The sequence below is a fragment of the Poromitra crassiceps genome (genome assembly GCF_964638095.1).
Source record: "Poromitra crassiceps genome assembly, chromosome: 19".
Classification (NCBI taxonomy): Eukaryota; Metazoa; Chordata; class Actinopteri; order Beryciformes; family Melamphaidae; genus Poromitra; species Poromitra crassiceps.
Window position 1 is genome coordinate 23,080,051 of NC_139646.1, and position 21,383 is coordinate 23,101,433.

General features: G+C 46.9%; 1 protein-coding gene and 1 pseudogene across 5 annotated transcripts in view; one reads left to right on the top strand and one right to left on the bottom strand.

The window, feature by feature from the left end:
* The window catches only part of LOC310794131 (myosin-10), a gene marked incomplete at its 5' end in the record, with an annotated part of 87,057 nt that extends 73,767 nt beyond the window's left edge, over positions 1-13,290 (top strand). For all 4 annotated transcript variants that reach the window (XM_083656032.1, XM_083656033.1, XM_083656034.1 and 1 more), the window contains 16 exons: positions 177-321; positions 481-687; positions 860-964; positions 1,097-1,249; positions 1,778-2,026; positions 2,412-2,624; positions 4,779-4,991; positions 5,434-5,595; positions 5,712-5,840; positions 5,943-6,031; positions 6,669-6,792; positions 9,430-9,519; positions 10,990-11,108; positions 11,381-11,489; positions 12,256-12,428; positions 12,691-13,290. In XM_083656032.1, coding sequence (XP_083512158.1) covers positions 177-321; positions 481-687; positions 860-964; positions 1,097-1,249; positions 1,778-2,026; positions 2,412-2,624; positions 4,779-4,991; positions 5,434-5,595; positions 5,712-5,840; positions 5,943-6,031; positions 6,669-6,792; positions 9,430-9,519; positions 10,990-11,108; positions 11,381-11,489; positions 12,256-12,428; positions 12,691-12,841 — 2,431 coding nt within the window. In that variant the 3' untranslated portion in view covers positions 12,842-13,290. The remainder of the gene's footprint in view (positions 1-176; positions 322-480; positions 688-859; positions 965-1,096; positions 1,250-1,777; positions 2,027-2,411; positions 2,625-4,778; positions 4,992-5,433; positions 5,596-5,711; positions 5,841-5,942; positions 6,032-6,668; positions 6,793-9,429; positions 9,520-10,989; positions 11,109-11,380; positions 11,490-12,255; positions 12,429-12,690) is intronic.
* LOC310793440 (solute carrier family 25 member 53 pseudogene) lies at positions 7,643-8,572 on the bottom strand (annotated as a pseudogene). The gene has a single exon. The product of its transcript is annotated as a solute carrier family 25 member 53 pseudogene (transcript).
* Positions 13,291-21,383: the final 8,093 nt, after the last annotated feature.

The window sequence follows — 21,383 nt, forward strand, 5'->3', positions numbered from 1 at the left end:
AGACATGTCAATGTATTAAATGCATGTTATTAGTCGACAAGTTTATATATCAATTTTGAATTATTGGTGGCGATGATATATATTGTGCATCCCTAGCATCATGTTATGATGCTCTTACATCTCGATAGGCGTCTCCTCTCTTAACCCCTCACCGACCTTGTGTCTCCCAACTCCAGGAGCAAGCGTGAACAGGAGGTGGCAGAGCTAAAGAAGGCCATCGACGAGGAGACGAAGAACCACGACGCCCAGATCCAAGACATGAGGCAGAGGCACGGCACCGCCCTGGAAGAGCTGTCCGAGCAGCTGGACCAGGCCAAGAGGGTAGGGTCAATCCATCTGTCAATACCTGCTTATCATGCCCCGGAAGACTTTTAAAACCTGTAGGCAGACAAAACATCATGATGTAGGCTTCTGTGTGCTCATAAATATATCTTTTAAATTCCCCCCAAATGTAGTATTAACAACAAACTCACCCTGCAGTTCAAGGCCAACCTGGAGAAGAACAAGCAGAGTCTGGAGAGCGACAACAAGGAGATGGCGTGCGAGGTGAAGTGTCTGCAGCAGACCAAGACCGAGTCGGAGCACAAGAGGAAGAAACTGGAGTCGCAGCTGCAGGAGTTCACGGCCCGGGCCACCGAAGGCGAGCGGGGCAGGGCAGAGCTGGCCGAGCGCTCGCACAAACTCCAGGTACACAAGTCTCTCAACAGTCAAAGCAGAACCAGCCCAGTTCTGTTCTGTTATGTAAGGGAATTTGCATGGAATGGGTTTGGCTTGTCTTGGCTTGGCTTGGTTTGGCTTGGCTTGGCTTGGTTTGATGTGGTTGGATCATAACTCTATTTCTCTTGGTGACTCTTGATAGACGGAGCTGGACAATGTGTCCACCTTGCTGGAGGAAGCGGAGAAGAAGGGTATCAAGCTGGCCAAGGATGCCGGTAGCCTGGAAAGCCAGCTGCAGGACACACAGGTATGATACAAGGCATCTAGACGGCACCCTAGTCTAGATGAATCATGACCATTTCAGATGTTCTGCAGACCAGGTCTCCCTACCTTCTCTGGGTTGGATCACATTTGTGTTTGTGTGGTCATCATGTGACAGGAGCTGCTCCAGGAGGAGACGCGTCAGAAGCTGAACCTGAGCAGCCGCATCCGCCAGCTGGAGGAGGAGAGGAACACCCTGCTGGAGCAGCAGGAGGAGGACGAGGAGGCGCGGCGCAACCTGGAGAAGCAGCAGCAGATGCTGCAAGCTCAGGTCAGAGAGGTGGACCAACACAGGAAGTCCTACTTAAAGGAGAATGTGGCTATTTTGTGGATATTTACCTTCTGCTTGATCCAAGTCTTGCGAGAGTCTCGCAAGAGTTGCGTCATTGCAGGAAGTCAGCTGCGGTGGGGCATGCCAGGAGCTGTGGGGCATGCCGGGAGCTGCCATGTTTCGGTTTGGAGTAGCCAAACAGAAAGCGTAGCTGAAGGATTTTGTAACTTATGGCTTTTTTTTAGCCGGAGTAACGTTTTTTACGTCCAGTATTCAGCAGTTAAAGCCCTTGTTTGTATGCTGTGATTGGCTAGTTATGTTCTAGAACTTCTTGGTTTTAAATTTCTAATGGGGCAGAAGGATGGGAAGTCGTTTTAAGATAATTCAACAAGATAATTTAACCTTTTTTTGTGGGGAGAAACCATCAGACACAAATTAGTATTCAAAGTAGAGTATTTTACGACTTAAAACATAACTTCAGGGGGTCTTTAACATATTCAAACAATTAAGGAATATCCCTCCCTGTAGCTGTTTGAGACGAAGAAGAAGCTGGAGGACGACGTGGGGACGATGGAGGGACTGGAGGAGGTGAAGAGGAAACTGCAGAAGGACATGGAGCTGAGCAGCCAGCGTCTGGAGGAGAAGACCATGGCCATGGACAAGATGGAGAAGACCAAGAACCGGCTGCAGCAGGAGCTGGACGACCTCACGGTGGACCTGGATCACCAGAGGCAGATCGTCTCCAACCTGGAGAAGAAGCAGAAGAAATTTGACCAGGTACAGTACATGTCGGTTTGCGATAAAGTTGAAATCAATATCACGATAATCACAAAGATTTGCTTTGGTAGCGTAAGGATTGTATATGATATGGCTCACATATGCAAAATCTTGTTCAATCGAATTTGAGTTCGAATCGAATTGAATTTCAAAATAATATTCCTTTAAAAAAAAAAACATTTTGTGTGTAAAAAAAAAAAAGAAATAAGTTATTTGAGTAGAAATGTCCTTGTTATCATCAATGTAGACACAGAATCGTGTCACAATATGCCAAAATCATCATATCATCACAAAACAATTCCACTGAAAGATGATAAGCGATAATATTGAATGATCACTCAGTCCCACTCTAAGCTGCTCAACACACCTGGAACCCTCTCACTAGATGCTGGCCGAGGAGAAGACCGTCTCGGCCCGCTACGCCGAGGAGCGTGACCGCGCCGAGGCCGAGGCCCGGGAGAAGGAGACCAAGGCTCTGTCTATGACCCGGGCGCTGGAGGAGGCCCTGGAGGCCAAGGACGAGCTGGAGAGGTTCAACAAGCAGCTCCGCACAGAGATGGAGGACCTGATGAGCTCCAAGGATGACGTGGGCAAGAACGTGAGCTGCTTTTTCCTCTTTTTCCCCCACTCTGCTGATAAATGGTTTGTCCCGTTATGATGGAGAAGTGGGTGAACTATCTCTTTTTACACCCAGCACCTCTCATCAGATTCTTATCTAGATATGATTGAGTTGGATTGCATTTGCACATGAAATTAAAATTGGGACGATTTTATCTCATTCAGCATGCATTTATGCCTGGATTTGATACATTTTAGCTGTATCAGAGTAAAGTCTGATGACCGAGGATAGATTTGAACACCAGGTATGAAGGCTGTTGATGTTGAATGGCAAGAGTAATTCCTAAATTCTTTAAGAGTAGTGAATGCCATACCTGCAAACTAGTCACCTGTTTGATCCTAAAATAGGGCACGGAAGTGAATGATTTCTGAGTGGTTTTGTGTCTGCCCCGGAATCTGTCACCCTTTTTCCCCCATTCTGAGTTTGCAGGTGTGGAATGCAAAGACTTTCATTCTTCACTGGACCCAGGCTTTCTCCAGCATGTTTTGCTGACATGGTCTGGTCTGGTCTGGACCGGTTTTACAATTACGATTACGAGAACTTTATTGTCCACAGAGTGGGAATTTGTCTTCGGTTCCACCATAAGACATAAAAAGCATAAAACACAACATAGAAACATATGAGACAATAATGTCTCAAAACATACACATTCATAAAAAAGACAGACAAAGGTCAGGTTGCCATCAGTGTTGGGCAAGTTACTTTACATTAGTAACTTAGTTACAGTTACTAGTTACTGCTCTGAAAAGTAACTCAGTTACTTTAAGTTACTCGTTACTTTGCAGGTAACTAGTTACTAGGAAAGTAACTTTTGAGTTACTTTTTTTTTTTACTCAATTCTCTTATTAATGCACACACATTATTTTGGGGTTGCTGTAGCACAGTGTGGGACAAGACAACTGTCAAATTTGAGCATTGTACCCATTATCACTACGACGAAAAGTAGTGGAACAAGAAAACACAACATTTTAGGCATTGAGGCATATTTATTATTGCCTTCAAAAAGTAGCCAGTACACTTTTGGCAGTGTATAATTAACAACTGTATCAGTAGTCTATAATATCCTGGCTGAACAACATAAACACCGTGGTTACCGTTTGTAAAAGCGGAGTGCACGCCTAAACCTAACCTCCCCCAGACCCTAACCCAAAACCATGAGGTGTCGGACTCGTGAGGTATCGGACTCGTGAGGTATCGGACTAGGGGGCAGTCCCCAGCAGCAGAGCCCAGCGCTGCCTGCAGATAGGGACAGAGCAGAGCCTCAAAGCAGCCGCTCGTCGCGGCTGCCTTTAATAGCAGTTCATCTCCAAAAGGCAGGAGACTTGCAGGCATTTTTCTTCCCATTTCATGACAACGCGAAACACACCGTGAACACCCTCCAACGCGAGGGGAATCTGTAAGTGAGAGACGAGTGCTGTGCTTGCCTGGGTGCAGCAGGGCACTGGTGACAGACAGCCTGAGAGAAGCGAGGAGGAGAGGGCTCCATGCTGCTGACTCGCCGAGCGGTGTGAAGTGAACACCGCTTACCGTACACAACACAGCTCACGCAAAATGACCCGTTTCACTATCAGAATTTGGTCCAGTAACATTAGAAAGTATAGAAGTGCCGCACGATTAGCCTACTTCCTCATCAGACCGCCGTCAGACTCGCATTTTCCTCTCTAGCCTCGCTGCTGTAGGTCCCGCACAGAATCGTGAAGTAACGAGTAACGAGCATGTTTAAACCGCAATAATTGTAAGTACGTTACGTTACTGATGAAGTAATTCGTTACAGTACTCGTTACCGCAAAAAGTAACTTAGTTACTGTAACGCGTTACTTAATAACGCGTTAGTCCCAACACTGGTTGCCATACACTCAACACTCAACACACATTCACACGCACTCCAACAAACCCATTCATAAAAAATACAACACACTACACAAGTCATGTTTACAATACAATACAACACACATTCACCCACATCCAAAAACATACCCATTCATAAAAAATACAATACAGGTCAAATGTACAGTATAGGTCTACACCCTGTCCAATTCAAATCCGACTGTGCAAAAACCCACAGTAAAGTCAGAAAGCACCACCCTACAGTATCTACCACATCCTACTTTGATGTATTGCCCCTGCATACAGGTCCATGAGCTGGAGAAGTCCAAGCGGACCCTGGAGCAGCAAGTGGAGGAGATGCGGACTCAGCTGGAGGAGCTGGAGGACGAGCTTCAGGCCACAGAAGACGCCAAGCTGCGTCTGGAGGTCAACATGCAGGCCATGAAGGCCCAGTTTGACCGCGACCTGCAGGCCAGAGACGAGCAGGGAGAGGAGAAGAAGAGGGCGCTGGTCAAACAGGTAGGCCCATCATGGCTCTCAATCACCTGTCCAGCTTCTCTACTGCAATGCATGATGTCCCCATCTGGTTATTGGAAGTCTTGAGGGTGGAATACACACACGTTAAAGGGTAACTAAGGCCTAAAATAATTTTTTCTTCTGCTGAAATTGAAAACCAATGTATACAGTAGGTCATTTAGGAGTGTTGTTGATGAATTCAGGTCATATTTGAATTCTACATACTCTACGTAGAATTACACCCCACCTCCCCACCCCGCCCCGCTCCTCTCCTCTCCTCAGCCCCTCCTCTCAAGCTGCATCTTTCCAAATGAGGCACTGAACAGAGTTCAGATCAGACTTGGGGGGTTTACTTGACCTTTTAATTAAAGATGTACAAGCAACTGCACTTGTGTGGTGGCCCGTCCTTCCTGAGCCGATGTGCTGTGCCGTTTACCTGCACCAGGTGCGAGAGATGGAGGCGGAGCTGGAGGACGAGAGGAAGCAGAGGGCGCTGGCTGTGGCCGCTAAGAAGAAGCTGGAGATGGACCTGAACGAGCTGGAGGGACAGATCGAGGCGGCCAACAAGGGCCGTGACGAGGCCATCAAACAGCTCAGGAAACTACAGGTGCACGGACACAACACACCTGTTTCCTGCGTAGTAGACAAACCTTATGTAACGGCGATGTGACGGACATCTTTTTTGATGTCACTTGGTTCTAAATGATGCCTCTGTCCCTGCAGGCCCAGACGAAGGACTATCAGAGGGAGCTGGAGGAGGCCAGGGCCTCCAGGGATGAGATCTTCACCCAGTCCAAGGAGAACGAGAAGAAACTCAAGGGCCTAGAGGCGGAAATCCTACAGCTTCAGGAGGTACATCTCCTGTTTACTTCTGAAAAGTTGCTTTGACCAAGAAGTCACCAAATGGTCTCGTTGACTCGTACTGAGCAAACAGCATGTGTTTTGTTTCTTTAGGACCATGCGGCCTCAGAACGGGCGCGTCGGCACGCTGAACAGGAGAGGGACGAGCTGGCTGACGAGATCTCCAACAGTGCCTCTGGAAAGTCAGTGGCACCTTGTGTTTTGGGCAACGTTACCTGTTCTTTTCCCTCATTCATGTTGACTTCAAGTCCCTGGAAACCAAAATCCACAAAAACCTTCTAACTATTAAATTTAGGGTCTTATGTGAGTAAAAGACTGTCTAAAATCTAATTGATTCTCATGACTTTTGCCATGACTGTCAAACCTAAATTTATATACTTTGCGACGTTCATCATCGTTCAAATTTGGCTGGTGGCTTATTAACATAGGTTCCTGTGATGTGATGAACTCAAAATGCTAAATAATAAAAAAAAAAAAATCTGGTTTCCAGGGACTTTAAACGTATTTTCTATGTGTGATCGGGTCAGGTGGAATATTTGTTCATGGTAATAGCTGACCAGACATGCTCTCTCTACTGTTGGTCTATTTCTACCATGTGGTGGAGTAGACAAGGCTTGTGTTTGAAGGTTTAGTGTCAATCAGTGGCTTGCAGTTGCTGTAGGATGAGAAGATTAACAGAGGTATGTGTGTCTGTGTGTGTGTGTGTGTGTGTGTGTGTGTGTGTGTGTGTGTGTGTGTGTGTGTGTGTGTGTGTGTGCGTGTGCGTGTGCGTGTCTATGTGTGTGTGTGTCTATGTGTGTGTGTGTCTGTGTGTGTTAGGTCGTCCCTGCTGGATGATAAGAGGAGGCTGGAGGCTCGTATCGGCCAGCTGGAGGAGGAGCTTGAGGAGGAGCAGGGCAACATGGAGCTGCTCAATGAGCGCTTCAGAAAGAGCACCATGCAGGTACACACCTGGCCTGCTGGACACATCAAGTCTATACGGATGTGATGAAATCTGTAGTTCCTCGGATGACCACTTGAGGGGTGGCTCCAAAAGGGAGTCAGTCCCCATTCACCCCATGTTAAAATGTCCGATTTTACAACAGGATTAAACATGTTTACAGCCAGGTTCAAAAAACTGCTTTGGTTTATAGCTAATTTCACCTTTCATGACAACTGTACGGGAGGTGAATTTTTATATAACTCGCCTGTTTAGAGTGAGATAGATGATAGAAAACACTATGTTTTGGGCGTGATTGACCGGTTGCCTGTCTAGTGATCGTGCAGATCACTGACCTATAGCAGGCGGAGCTGCGGCTGATCTCGTGCAAGCTGCGCAAGAACCCCAAGATGGCGCTGTGCACCCTCCCATACTCTAGCCTTCAAAACCGGAGTCCAAAAACCCTGAACTGACACTGGGACTAAAATCACAGAGATGCTGCTACTGTGCAGTGACCAGGACACATACCCTTAATCTGGCTTCCCACCCGCAGACACAGCCAATTGTGCCTGTATGGACGCCCGACCAAGCCGGAGGTAACACGGGGTCTCGAACCTGCGACCCTCATGCTGGTAGGCAGGGAATCTACCGCTGCACTACCCTGACGCCCAAATATAGATATAAGGATCAGCTTTTATTGTAACAACTGTAACGTAACCAAAAAGACATTCAAATAAACAAAAAAAACATTAGCTGTGTTTACATAGAGCCTTTAATCAGAATAGCAGCCTAATTAGAATACAAATGCCTCATATAACCAACCGCCTTAATCAGAATAAACTGGACAGCTCCTAATTAAACCTAATTGCGTTCGTTACGCTGTCCTTCCATTCAAACTTGAGCGTCTTTGCAGCTGGTCATAGATAGCAGTGGTGATGCCCCAGGTGATGCAGGACTTGAGAATAATCAGGGAGCCTCCTCGGTACAGCAGGCGCACGCTGCGCCGCCGAGACTCCCACAGCCTCCTCCAGGAGCTCCGGACCCCCTCCTCCGCGGCCTCCCCGCCCACCCGCGCCTGCATGTTGGCCACCAGCACGGACAGCGGGTACAGAGGCAAGCTGATCGTCATGGAGATCAGCGTCCCGGAGACGAAGGAGGAGGCGGTGGGTGAGAGCCCCCCGGCCCCCTGTCCCGCCACGGCGGCGCACACGGGCTCCTTCATGCCGAAGTAGAGGCAGCTGCCCAGGGCGTGGTGGGCGAGCAGGGGCAGGAAGGCGCGGTAGTAGCCGAGGGCCGGCCGCTCCGAGTTCAGCCGGGCCAGGACGCTCCTCAGGGTGGGAAGGCTGCGGTCGTTCTGGCCGTTCTGCAGCACATGTTGGACACGCTGGAACGGGGTGCAGACCACGGCCTCGACCACACCCGCGCCCAACCCCGCCATCGCCGGCCGGGCCGAGGGGGGGATGACGCCGACGCCGCCGGGGCACGAGGAGAGCTGGTGGAGGAGGCTGTCCTGCAGGCCGAACAGCAGGGTGCCCTTCAGCGTCTTGATCAGCAGGGGCGGGGCCACCCCCCTGTAGAGCCTCAGGGGACCCTCCCTGTAGAGCTGAGCCACCGCCTCGTGGAGCAGGCTGTTGTGGAGCTGCTGCCGGAACACGGTCTTGTAGAGGGGGTAGGCGACGATGGTGGGCACAGTGGCCAGCAGGCTGGAGATGCCTCCGTGCAAGTAGCTGTTGAAACGAGCCATCGGCTCTCTGGTGTTGTTGACCTGCTCATCCTGTGTGTGGTACGAACGCTGCTGCCCCATGTCTGTCAGGAATACAGTCCAATAGACACATGCACGCCCATTTCAAGTGTGTGCATGTGTCTGGTTGTGCTGTGTGTCTGGTTGTGCTGTGTGATCTCACTCGAGCGGTCCGGCGATACACACGTGCCTATGTATTTATAGTAGTAATAATAGTAGTATATTAGCCACAAGTGATAAATGCTATAGCGTTTCTATCAGAAATACAGTAGACAGAAGTAGAAATGTGCGCGCTTCGCTTCACACGCTCAATTCCAGTGTCGGGTTGTCGGTGTTTCTAACTTTTCCCCCGTCGTACTTATGCTCCCCCACTTATGTAGCCTCAGCCAGGAAGGATTTATGACATCACTGATGACATGACAATTGCTCGATTGACATCACTGATGACATCACAATTGCGCAGGTGACATAGCTGTTGACATTACTATTGCCCGACTGACATCACCGATGAGATGACATCACAATTGCTCGAGTGACATCACAATTCCTCGTGACACCACTGTTGACGTCCGACGAGACGGAATGTAGGGAAACGGCGGATGGATAAATCCAGAAGGAGGCGGTAATGCAACATAAAGGATGCCAACTGCCAGAAAACACCACAGAAGAAGAAGAATCACTGATGACATCAGGAATGAGACAACACAGCACTGCGTGAATTCCGATGCTATATAAAGAAACAGCACCATCATACACAAGACATTATGCGTTAATATCAACAACAATGTTCCTTTTCTCCTCTCTGCCCCATACTACTTCTTTGTCCATCTTTTTCTCTTGCTTGTCATCCCTTCATCCTCTTATCTCTTCTTCTCTCATCTCTACACCATCCTCTTCTTCTCCATCGCCCTCTCTCCCAGGTGGACACCCTGAACAGCGAGCTGGCCGGCGAGCGCAGCGCCACCCAGAAGAGTGAGAACACACGGCAACAGATGGAACGGCAGAACAAGGTCTTGTGTAGTTTGTTAAAGACATTACATCATTTACATACACAGCGGGTGGCCAAAATAACAAAGACTTCATACATCAATATGAAGGAAGACTTTTGACAATTTAGCAAATTAGCAATTTAGCATTTATGGCTGCTTTATGGGAATATGGGAGCATCATGAGGGAGCAGGGTTTGGAAAATGGCCTCATTCTTTGGCCGTTATACGACCATGCAGAGTGATTATCTGTCCTGATGACTCATGAGATGGCTGCCTATGCCGTTACAGATCCACCGGCATGGTCTTTCTTCTGCTGTAGTTTTGTGGTGTTTAGCAGACCACATTAAACACACACACTAAACATTTGGTTCGTTTTTTTGTGATCAATGCACCTGTCGTCTCGCTTGTCAGACTATCTCCGTTTCGCGCTGTACCCGCCCGCGCAGGGGAGAGTCTGGCTGCTCTTAGACTCTCACTCTGGTCTAGCGGGGAAAAAGGCTCTGTTATCTTTACAACCATCCACCGAAAGCACCAAGCAGGCCTGCTTTATTGCACAATCCAGATCTCCGTCAGAAGATGCCAGAAGTTGCCATTTTCAGCATGGTGGTTGTTGTTTCACAGCGGCGGAGGCATTTTGAGAGCGACACGCAGGGAGTGGAAACCCCTTCCTCCCTTCGCTCCGACTGAAGTGGTCGGAGCCAATGGCTTCCAGGCAGTCAGACTAATGCACCTGCAATTCACGCACCAACTGTTTCGCCTTGTCAGATCTCTTTGCATTATCAAATGCTTTTCAACTTAATATGACTGTGATGTTTATTATTTTGTCCACCCTGTGTGCAAGCATACATGCATCAACCAAAACTTCATCAGCTCAATACACAATACCTGTATTCTTTTTCTGCTTTGTTGTCATCTCTTGTATAAGCACCAGTGGACTAGCTCCTAGCTCCGTTTGTGAAGCCAATGCGGAAGTAACTTCAACCTGCATTCTTTCGAAAGCCCTGCAGAGGGTACTCCATTGGCTGCAAAAAGTCTCGTTACATGGAAGTGAATGGGAAAAATGGCCATACTTCTCACTTGATTTATGGCACTGGAAACCTTTTCCTAATGTTTTATGGGCTCAATCGCTAGTTTAAAGTCTTCTTCAATACAGCATGGTGTTCACTTTGTAAATTATGTCCCCATTTCGAGTAAAACAGACAATAGAAAAGACTGCTTTGTGAACGTGCATCTCGCTGTTCATGGAAAAAATAAATCATTATGTAAATTGATGTCACTTCTGGCTCCAAATAATCAGGATGGCGACGGTGAAAATGCCAACCTCGAGGCTTCAAAACGCAAGTCCAAAAACCCAATGGGCGACGTCACGATCGCCACGTACATAAACGGTCTATGATTAACACGTTGACTTGCAGGGATCATATGAAATGGACGATACTTTGCTGTCCTATTTAATACTCCTAATATTCTAACAATGTGTTGTGATTGCAGGAGTTGAAGGCCAAGCTGGCGGAGCTGGAGGGGGCTGTCAAGTCTAAGTTCAAGGCTGCTATCTCCGCCCTGGAGGCAAAGATACTGCAGCTGGAGGAGCAGCTGGAGCAGGAGGCCAAGTAAGTGTCCAAGTGTCCCTTTCCAAATCCCTTTGTTGTGACTTTGTGTCACAGACGCCATTTTGGTGACAAATTGTGTCAAGTGTCCTGCTCAAGGTGAAGGGATACAGCACAAGCCGAGCTGAAGCGTTCAGTTTCTCACAATGGCAGATGGTAGAATCAGTGAAATGTTATGGGGGAAAATCCCCCACATTCAGTGCATAAACTCTCACCTTAAATCCAGGTGTTAACGAGCTTGTCTTCCTGTTTTCTTCTCTGTGTCTAACCTGCAGGGAGAGAGCAGCAGCCAATAAGATCGTCCGGCGTACGGAGAAGAAACTGAAGGAGGTGGTGATGCAGGTGGAGGAAGAGCGTCGCCATGCCGACCAGTACAAGGAGCAGGTGAGCGGACTATCCACCTTATCCCCAGCTGCCACGATGCCTTATGTGAAATATGTGCGCTTCTCCCACCGTTACGTTGCTGACACGGACCAAACATAGTCAAACATAGTAAACAAAGTTTCAAAGCTGCAGGCGAAGGGAGCAAATCACGTCCAGCTTCTCGCCGATAAATATCCAAACTTATTCAAAGAGCAACAGGTTAGCGGATGTGTGTAATGACATTCCCTCAAATAAATCGTCAAACGAGTGTTATTTCTTTGTGACAAGCAAACCTTTTTCACCGTCGGAGTTTGACGAGGAAACGCACTCAGTACGAGCGCCTCAGACCCTCTGCCAACAAGTAACGTTAACTACCAGCTGCAATATTGTGGAAGGTCAGTCACGTTCTAGACCGGATCTTGCACCCTTTTTACAGCGGGCCATTCAAAAATAAGGTGGATAGGTTGGGATGGTTAGGAGCGCCCCCTTCTGTTTAGACACGCATAGCAAACCCTTTAACGTTTAGTAGCTAGGCTGGATATGTTTCGCAGATATCTGTAATCCAATTCTTCCTAGTCAAAAAGAACATTTCAGATATCCATGTCGTTCTTCCTCGGACAAATGACATCCCTTTTGCCATTCATGTGTATGTGGTTTCTCATGACAGATAATCAGATATCTGCCACTAGTTGTAATTCCAGTTTCAGATATCTACAATTGAATTGTGACTAGTGCAACGGTTTGGATTGTACCTGACTCGGCCTGTCCTCTCCTCCCGTCCCGTCAGATGGAGAAGGCCACGTCTCGCCAGAAGCAGCTGAAGCGTCAGCTGGAGGAGGCGGAGGAGGAGGCCACGCGGGCCAACGCGTCGCGCAGGAAGCTTCAGAGAGAGCTGGACGACGCCAGCGAGGCCAGCGAGGGCCTCAACCGCGAGATCAACTCCCTCAAGAACAGACTCAGGTACAGGCCTAAAGACGACGGGCCATTTCCCACGGCTCCTTGAAAGTTTGTCAATTTGAAAAAAAGCAAGGGCTTGAAAGTTTTTGAAAATAAATAAGACATGGGTAAGTGCTTGAATTTATATATTTTGTGCAAGAATAGGAATTGAACTTCTTTTTTTTTTTACTTAGATGAGCTGAACACAAAAATGACGTTTTTAAATGTTAGTTCAACATACTTGGGTATTCAGTGCACCTGTTGTGTCTGTGTGACCTTTGTCCAGGCGCGGGGGTCCCGTCAGCAGCTTCTCCTCCTCCGGCCGCTCGGGCCGCCGCAACCTCAACCTGGACGGTGCCTCGGTGGACCTGTCGGACGACGACGCCGACAGCCGCGGCAGCGACCTCAACGACACGCAAGCCTCCAACGCAGAGTGACCCACAGCCAACCTCAACGACACGCAAGCCTCCAACGCAGAGTGACCCACAGCCAACCCCTCGCCGCTCCTGTTGCTCCTCAGCCATCTCCTACCTTACCCTCTCCTCACCTCACCTCACCCATCCACAGCCAGGACCCCGGCTTCCCCACAAACCTCGGCATCGAGGTCACCTCTGTTCCGTTTGAATCGAAGCCACCGGACACAGAAGGCCACCGGAGCGAGGAGGCGAGCGCCGAGCGAGACTTTCAGCCTCCGCCTCTGACAGTTAAACCACAGAACTTCACCGAAAAACTATGCCGATTTATTTTGCACATCATCTCATGCATATCCGTAAATGCAAACAGTTTTGCAGGTATTCATTTAGTTTGACAGTTATTGAGCAGGGATGCAAACTCATGCAGAGTGAAAAAGGTGACAGATACACCAAACCACTCAGAAATCATTCACTTAAGTGCCCTATTTCGGGATCAAAAAGGTGACTGTCACCTAAAAGTGACTAGTTTGCATCCCTGATTGAGAGTTGATTTAAGTTGTGGACCAGTGATGTCATTTCTGCATGGATGACATCACTGGTCCACAACTTGACTCAAATCAACTCGCAATAACTGTCAAACTAAATGCTTTCAAATCTTAACAGATTTTGGATATGTGTGAGATCATGTGCAAAATAAATCTGCATTGTTTTTTGGTGAAGTGTCCCTTTAACACTGCAGGGAAAACCACCACCCACCCACCGGGGGGAAAAACCCACCACTGCTTGACACTTACAGGGGCGAATGGACAACTCTGCCTTACTCTGTTCTACTCTCCTCTGGCAAGCTGCTAGTCCTCTGGCCATGTATCTTCTTCCTCCTCCTCATCATATTCTAATCCCTCCCCTCTCCTCCTCTCCAAATAGGCTTGGTGCTCAGCTTAATGAGAAAGTATGCTTAGATACAAAGTGCTTTTTATACATAATGCAACTGCGTGCGTGTGTAACGCAGCCGGAGGTTACGAGGTGTGTGCGCCGCAATGAAGTATGTAGCGTATGTGAACGCACCCCCAAACCCCCCCCCCCCCCCCCCCCTACTGGAAAAGCAGGATTACTAGGAAACGTTCACTTGGTCGTCGTTATCGTCATTCCGCTCACGAAAGTTGTGTAAAAGCCATCGATACCCCTCCTCTCCCCGCCTCCTTTCAGCTTTCAGCAGGACTGCCAGCCAAACAGACACTCGTCCTTTTCAAATGGGGGAAGAAGAAGAAAAAAGCAAAACCAACGGACTGGACTGCCCACGCCGGCCGGAACGGACTGCCCACGCCGGCCGGAACGGACTGCCACACCGGCTGCTTTAGTTGCATGAGTCTCTCCGCTACGACACTACAGGAGCGATTAACATGTCCGGACACGCGACAGGAAAAACATGGACTGGGGGGGGTGGAGGTGTTATTACTGTGAAAAAAAGCTATTTCTCTGTTGCTTCATCTCACCCCACCATTTTGAGAAGAAACGGCTAGCCGGGTTAATGTAGGAATCTCATAGGTCGCAAAGTTAAGCCCCCTCGCTTTGTACTTTTGACCACTTGGAACACTATTGGTTTGAATGTGGTCCTGTGGACGGGGCGAGAGGTGTCGATTAGCCACAGGATAGTTGCAGGAAAATGCACAGAACTGCACACGGAGACGGCGTCGCCCCAAGCGAGCCCTTGCTCCGTCATGTGACACTAAATGGTTGCAGCTTAGTTAAAACATCTCGTTGGACTAAGTTATATACTGTATCGGAGGCAACTTGAAAATACTGGAAAAAATTGTGTCTACAAAAAAATCTCACTACATTTGTGCCATGATTTCGGGAGTTGAACCCCCACCGACCCTGTCAAGCACTTAGTCTCTTCCCAGGCGGTCGTTAGGATGCTTATTTCCTTCCCTTGCCATTTCTCCTCATTCCTTGTCCGGGTGTTTGTGTGATGTGTTCTAAGCGAGGTGAAGGGACAAGCTCTTAGGAGATCCAACTGGAATGCACTGCTCCATATGACGCTGCAGACAGCCTGCTATGTACCAAGCCACTACAGTTGTGTCATTGTGAATACTGTACATGCCAGGTCGCCCATATCTCCAGCTATCAAACTACCTTTAGTTTTTTGGCTCTTTATTCTGGATGGAAGATGGTTCTATAATATCCCTGTACCCTTTCCAGTTTGACTAGTGTTAACACTTAACGGTATGTTTCTTTAAAAGTGCCTTAGACACTAAATAAGAGCATAAAAGCAGGGATACAAGGATTTCACCTGTGGTAAAAACACACATTTGTCACGTGTTACAGATGCATAAACTCCCTTCTAACGAGACCAAACAGGTAAACAATAAACAAACAAAAACACACGCCCCATCCCCCATCTCTTTTGCATTTTTGCTGTGCTTCTTCATATCAAATCCAGTGCGTACCTCTCCCGCTCATAATAACCTCCTATCTAGAGTTTTGGGGTAAAAACAAACAAGCAGTATTATGATTAAACACATGAGAAACTGCCCCTGAGCAGCGGAAAGTATATTGGCACTAAGATTAACTGCCCAATTGTTATAGTACCAACATGCTTTTGGGAAACGGAAGCTTGCGTGGGATTTCACTTGGTTGAAAGCTTTAACATCCACAAAGTAGTTAACTCATTTTGTTAATTATCCAACTGGCTGTTGACAACCAGGCAGGCATTCAAAAGTATTCTCTCCCACCACCACCACTACCATGTTATTTCTTGTATACTGTACCTGTATTTCTAGACAGTGACACCCCAACCCAACCTGTTCGTTTGGTTTATTTTCTATTTTTCATTTTGTAAAAGGAAAATAAAGCATATTCATTGTAACAATGATGCTGTTTTTGTGTTTTGGAGGCGGGGCTTTACCAGTGTTCGGTGCCATGGATTGGTCCATTGGAGTTAGGGTATTGGCAGTGGGGGAAGAAAGAAGTTTGTGTTACAGGGTTCTTACACATTTTCCATTTAAAAATATTCCAGATTCAAATTTACAGAATTCTCTGTCAGACTATATTTGGCATCTTGAGTACACAAGGGTCTCTGACTTTGAAGAACTTCTCAAGTGAAGACTCTAAAGCTCTGACAGAAATGACGTGACCTTGTGAGACTCATCGGCTCCATGACAGTTTTGAGGTTGAGGGTTCGAGCCTCAGTCTGTTTCAAATGGCTACAGCCAGACAAAAGACTGAAAAGCTCTTGATTGCTGGCCAGCAGTATTGAGGCTGCGGGTTCGAGTCAGTTTCGAGGTTGTGGGTTCAAGCCTCAGTCAGTTTTGAATAGTGACAGCCAGAGGAACGAGTGAAATGCTCTGAGAAAAACCTCTCTTAAAACCCTCGTATTGTCCTCAGGTCAATTTGACCCGAAATGAAAAGTTCTTCCATTGAATTGCCCGAAGATCACATGAATGGTTAAATAATAAAGAAAAACATCACATGGATGCAACTGGGACGTATCATCAGTGATGTACCCTGGGGTCATAGGATGTTTCGGGTCTGGCAACATCATACACCCTCGCCCAGGTGACCCCATCCGGGGTTGATCAAGCCCCGACTTACGTCCCAGTAGCTACCCACGGTCAGCGATATTTATTTTCGGATGATGGCGGAGGCTGGAGGCACCCTCTCTGCCTGTGATTGGCCTAGCGTCAAACGTTCATCCAATCACATTCGCTTGGCTATCCTGCGTCTCTTTCTACAGTCTGTGGTCAGACAGACAGCAGTTTCGCTTGCTAGCATGCATGAAAGACGCTACTGTGTTTATGATATGGTTATTAATGCTGCCGCTACTTTGGCAGTGCACGTATGTAGCCTACAGACAAAAAAGAAAAGATAAAAGCTTAATGAGAATTGATCAAGGGTTATATAAAAACATAGTGTCAATGCCCATTTACTCATTCTAACGCAAGAGTGACATGTATTTGAATTGAAATATGTATCACTATGTCATGTGGTGTTTGCCCAGCCCTTCATTGGGAAATGCAGCTTTATGGAGTGGGATCACGTGGTCTTCAGAAACTTTGATGAGATTGACAGTAAGTAAACATTGTTTCAGATACATGGTGTAGTTGTGGAAAAGTGTGTGTGAGTTTGGAAGAGGACTGCACCACTAGGTGGAGACATGCATCCATAGCAGTGTTGATTTCGTAGACGAAAACTATGAGGAAAAATGTTAGTCGACTACCTATTTTCACTGGTGAAAACTAGACTAAAAATGTTAAGGAGGAACAAATTGGGAAGAGATCCAAATCAGAAGAGAAGAATAAGTTAAACATCTGTGTCTGTATTGCACATTCAAACCTTAAAAAACAAATCCAGAATAAAAGATTAATATATCTTTACAATAAGTTTGGAAATTCTATTGAATAGTTACGGTTTTCTTTGACTAAGGCCATGTTCACATCCTGACTGAGGATCGAACCCACAACCTCAAAGGTCACTGAGGCTCAAACCCACAAGCTCCAAACTGCTAGACAGCAATCCAACTCTCTGTGCTAGTGGGTCATAGTGATTAAGACTAGAAGATTAAAGTATAGTCTTTATGCATCTTAAAATATGTTTTGAAGGGACCTTTTAAGTTGAATAGTATTTGAATTATATTAATATGACGTGAGTTTCTATTCGCCTTGCACAGAAAACCTTTTACTTTTATACTTGAGTACATTTCAGAGCCTTTACGCTTTTCCTTTTACTTGAGTAATTAAGTTGAATCAGTACTTCTGCTTTACCAGTCTTTTTTTTACACAAATAACTGTACTTCTACTTAATCAGAGCAACAATGCGATTAAATTTGGAATGACAAGAAAAAATTACACGTCTGTGGAATAGGCTAAGTAGGCCTAAATAACTCAGATATACTCCCCCCCCCTGACCTCTGCAGAGACATGAGCTGAGTGTTATGAGACAGAAAACCACAGAGAGCTGAAATTTTACTGACATCGGAAGTACGTATTTTGTCTCTTATGCCTAGCTGCTATAATACATGATATATATCAGATATGTGTAATATAACACATTTGCATTTTGGCTGGGTTACAAGTTACAAGTTACATTGTACATACATTTGTGAGAATACAAAAATGGAGTTGCTCGTGACCAGCTGGACTATTGATCACCTGTTAAGTAATGAGTTCTTAAATGGAATTTGAAAGAGGACTTATATTGTTTGATTGACGTATGTGATGGGGGCAGCTGTTCCAATGACTGATGGCACGATAGATCATAGACGGATTATGACTTCACGGGCCCCTGGGCCGGGCCCCCTCACGGGCGCCCCCTCACAGCGCAAAAAAAAAAAAAAAAAAAAAAAAATTTGGCCCCGATTTTTTTTATCCAGAATGCAACTCGGGCAAGTTATCAGATATCTGCACTGATTGCAAAGGGTGGACAAGCTTTTTCATGTGGTGACTTTGTGAAACAGTGTCTGAATGTGGCTGCGGATATACTGTGTTCACTCCTGAGATTGCATCCCTGCGAATTGTCATGGCAAATTGTTTACAAAAGATGGACATTAAAGCTGATTTTCAAACTACCTTGAGGATTTTTCAAGTTGTGAATTAAGTCAAATTTCTCTCTTGATTACAAAGGTGGAAAATACAACTGTTTTTAACTGGGTGTTTACTGATTAAATGTTTAAGCTCCCCACAAATGCAGATGTTTTTTTAAATATATATAACCAATTGCAAATTAACCCTAACTAACCCTAATTACCAAACAGATAAAAAGTAGATTATTATATTGAAATGTTATTTTAGATTTAGAATGTTAATTTTCTATAAAACACAATACATTTTAATGTAATTCCACAACGTTTATTTTTGGCCCTCGGCCCTCCACCCAGATTGAGTTTTGGCCCTTCATGGGAAATAATTTGGGCACCCCTGAGATAGAGTCTCTTCGCAGGCCGCCTGCGAAGTGAGCTCCGGGGCCCATAAGCTAGAGTCTCAGCTGCGAAGTGAGCTCAGGGGGCCCATAAGCTAGAGTCTCAGCTGCGAAGTGAGCTCAGGGGGCCCATAAGCTAGAGTCTCAGCTGCGAAGTGAGCTCAGGGGGCCCATAAGCTAGAGTCTCAGCTGCGAAGTGAGCTCAGGGGGCCCATAAGCTAGAGTCTCAGCTGCGAAGTGAGCTCAGGGGGCCCATAAGCTAGAGTCTCAGCTGCGAAGTGAGCTCAGGGGCCCCATCAGTTAGAGTCTCTTCGCAGGCCGCCTGTGGCGGCCTGCGAAGAGACTCTAGCTCATGGGCCCCCTGAGCTCTCGGGCCCCTGGGCCTGGGCCCGGGCCCGGTATGCCCGTTCAGTAATACAGCCCTGCGATAGATGACTGTTTTTTTCAAGGTGTTTGATTTAGGGCGAGGTAACATGATTTTGGTCGTCAACAGGTTAACATGCTGTCTCTCTTTCTCTCTCCAGTGATCCTGTGAGCAAAATACACTGTTTTGCACGTGTTCTGGTCAGCCATGTGAAATGGGACCTAACACGAACGATCCAGCCATGTTCAGAGTGACTCAACACTAACGATCCAGCCGGATCTCACGATACGATACGTATCACGATACTTGGGTCACGATATGATTGTATCACGATATATTGCGATGCGATACATATTGCGATATATTGCGATATTCTACAGAATTTACTCAAAATTAAATAATAGAGCTAAAGATACAACACACTGTGTACCACCCAGGTAGTGTAATAATATGTACATCACTTTATACTGATAAGTTAGTGGACAAATTTAGTCAAAACTACCGAGTGTTGAGTGTTACTGAACGCACTGACATAAAAAGTATTCTTATTGTGCCAGCATTCCACTATTTCTCTTCTGTAATTTTTTTTGTAAAACACACATGCTCAGACTTACATCTATGATAAAGTCGGTGAATGGTTTGAGGCTGTCTGGGTCCTCCTGGCTCTTGCGGAGCTTGTGTCTGTGTTTGACCAGGAACAGAGCCAGAGTCTTATCCTCCTTGGGCATCTTCAGCCGCAGGTCCATCTTCTCCGCCTCCTTGGGGCAGCGGAGCAGAGAGGCCAGGATGGTCATGGGCTTCGGAGAGTGGTCCTTAGCATGCTGCAAGTCTGTATGCAAAGTTCAACGGCATCAAGGAATATTTAGGTCACTTTACAAAACCATTTAACATCATTGCCATATCTGAAACCTGGATCCACCCAGACAAAGGAATGGACTGAAAGGCGCACTGTGCATCTGCGCACATGTGTGTGTGTGTGTGTGTGTGTGTGTGTGTGTGTGTGTGTGTGTGTGTGTGTGTGTGTGTGTGTGTGTGTGTGCACACGCGCGCGGGGATCATGTCTATGTTCCCCGGGTTCTATATTCCCCGTTTTTCACTAACCCTAAACCTAACCTCCCCCAGACCCTAACCCAAAACCTAACCTCTCCCACCTCCCACGCCTAAACCTAACCTCCCCCAGACCCTAACCCAAAACCTAACTTCTCCCAGGGAACATAGCGGGGAACATAGGACCCTATTTGGGAAAAGCGGGGAACATAGGACCCGGGGAACATAGGACCTGGGGAACATAGGGATGACCCCCGCGCGGGCGTGCGCGCGTGTGTGCACAACCTCAACTCACTGACTTCTCCTTAAACCCCCCCCACACACACACACACAAACACACACACACACACAAAAACACACACACACACACGCACACACACACACACACACACACACACACACACACACACACACACACACACACACACACACACACACACACACACACAAAAACAAAACATGTCTGCAAGGCCTGGGAATCGGCATTTTGTTTATACAGGTGCACCTTTGATGTCGGTGTGGTTTGTGATTTGTGTTGTTGTGGAAGATTAGCAGCAGCCAATCATATCATCCCTCTAAATGGATTGGCTGCACAGCGTTGACTCTATGACAGATGATGACCCTCTGTGTGGTCAAACGTCACGTGACTTGCGACAAGTGGCCGCGGGTAGAATTCACCTGCCACAACTAATTAGGCGCGCGCCACGCAGTCTCTTTTGTTTGGCTGGTCAAAGACAAGAGGAGAGCGAGCCACTTTTACCGCAAAACCACACAGTAACCATCGTCTCGCGAGCCGCGCAAAGAGGACCTAGGATTTAGTGGGAGAGTATTATTATATGAGCACTCACCTCGCCACAGCAACGGTGTTTATTGGGACAAGATACAAAACGACCTGATCAGCGCCGTTGCCAGTGTCATGACAGACAGCATGAAGGAAGAGGTGAGGAAAACACAGGGCCTAACTTCACCTATTGTTTCCTATCATGGTTGATGGTATCAAATGCCTTTTTGAGGTCAATAATATCCCTATAGAGTGCAGTTTCTGGTCAATGGAGTTTGTTATATCTTCTATTGGTTCCATCAATGCGTGTGAAGTTGATCTGCTTCTGAATCCATATTGGCTGTCACTAAGTAAATTGTATGTATTGATAAATTTGTCCAGTCTATTGTTGAGTTTTTCAAGAACTTTGGAGAATTGTGGAAGTAGTGAAACAGGGGCGACATTACAGAAACTTCCTAAAT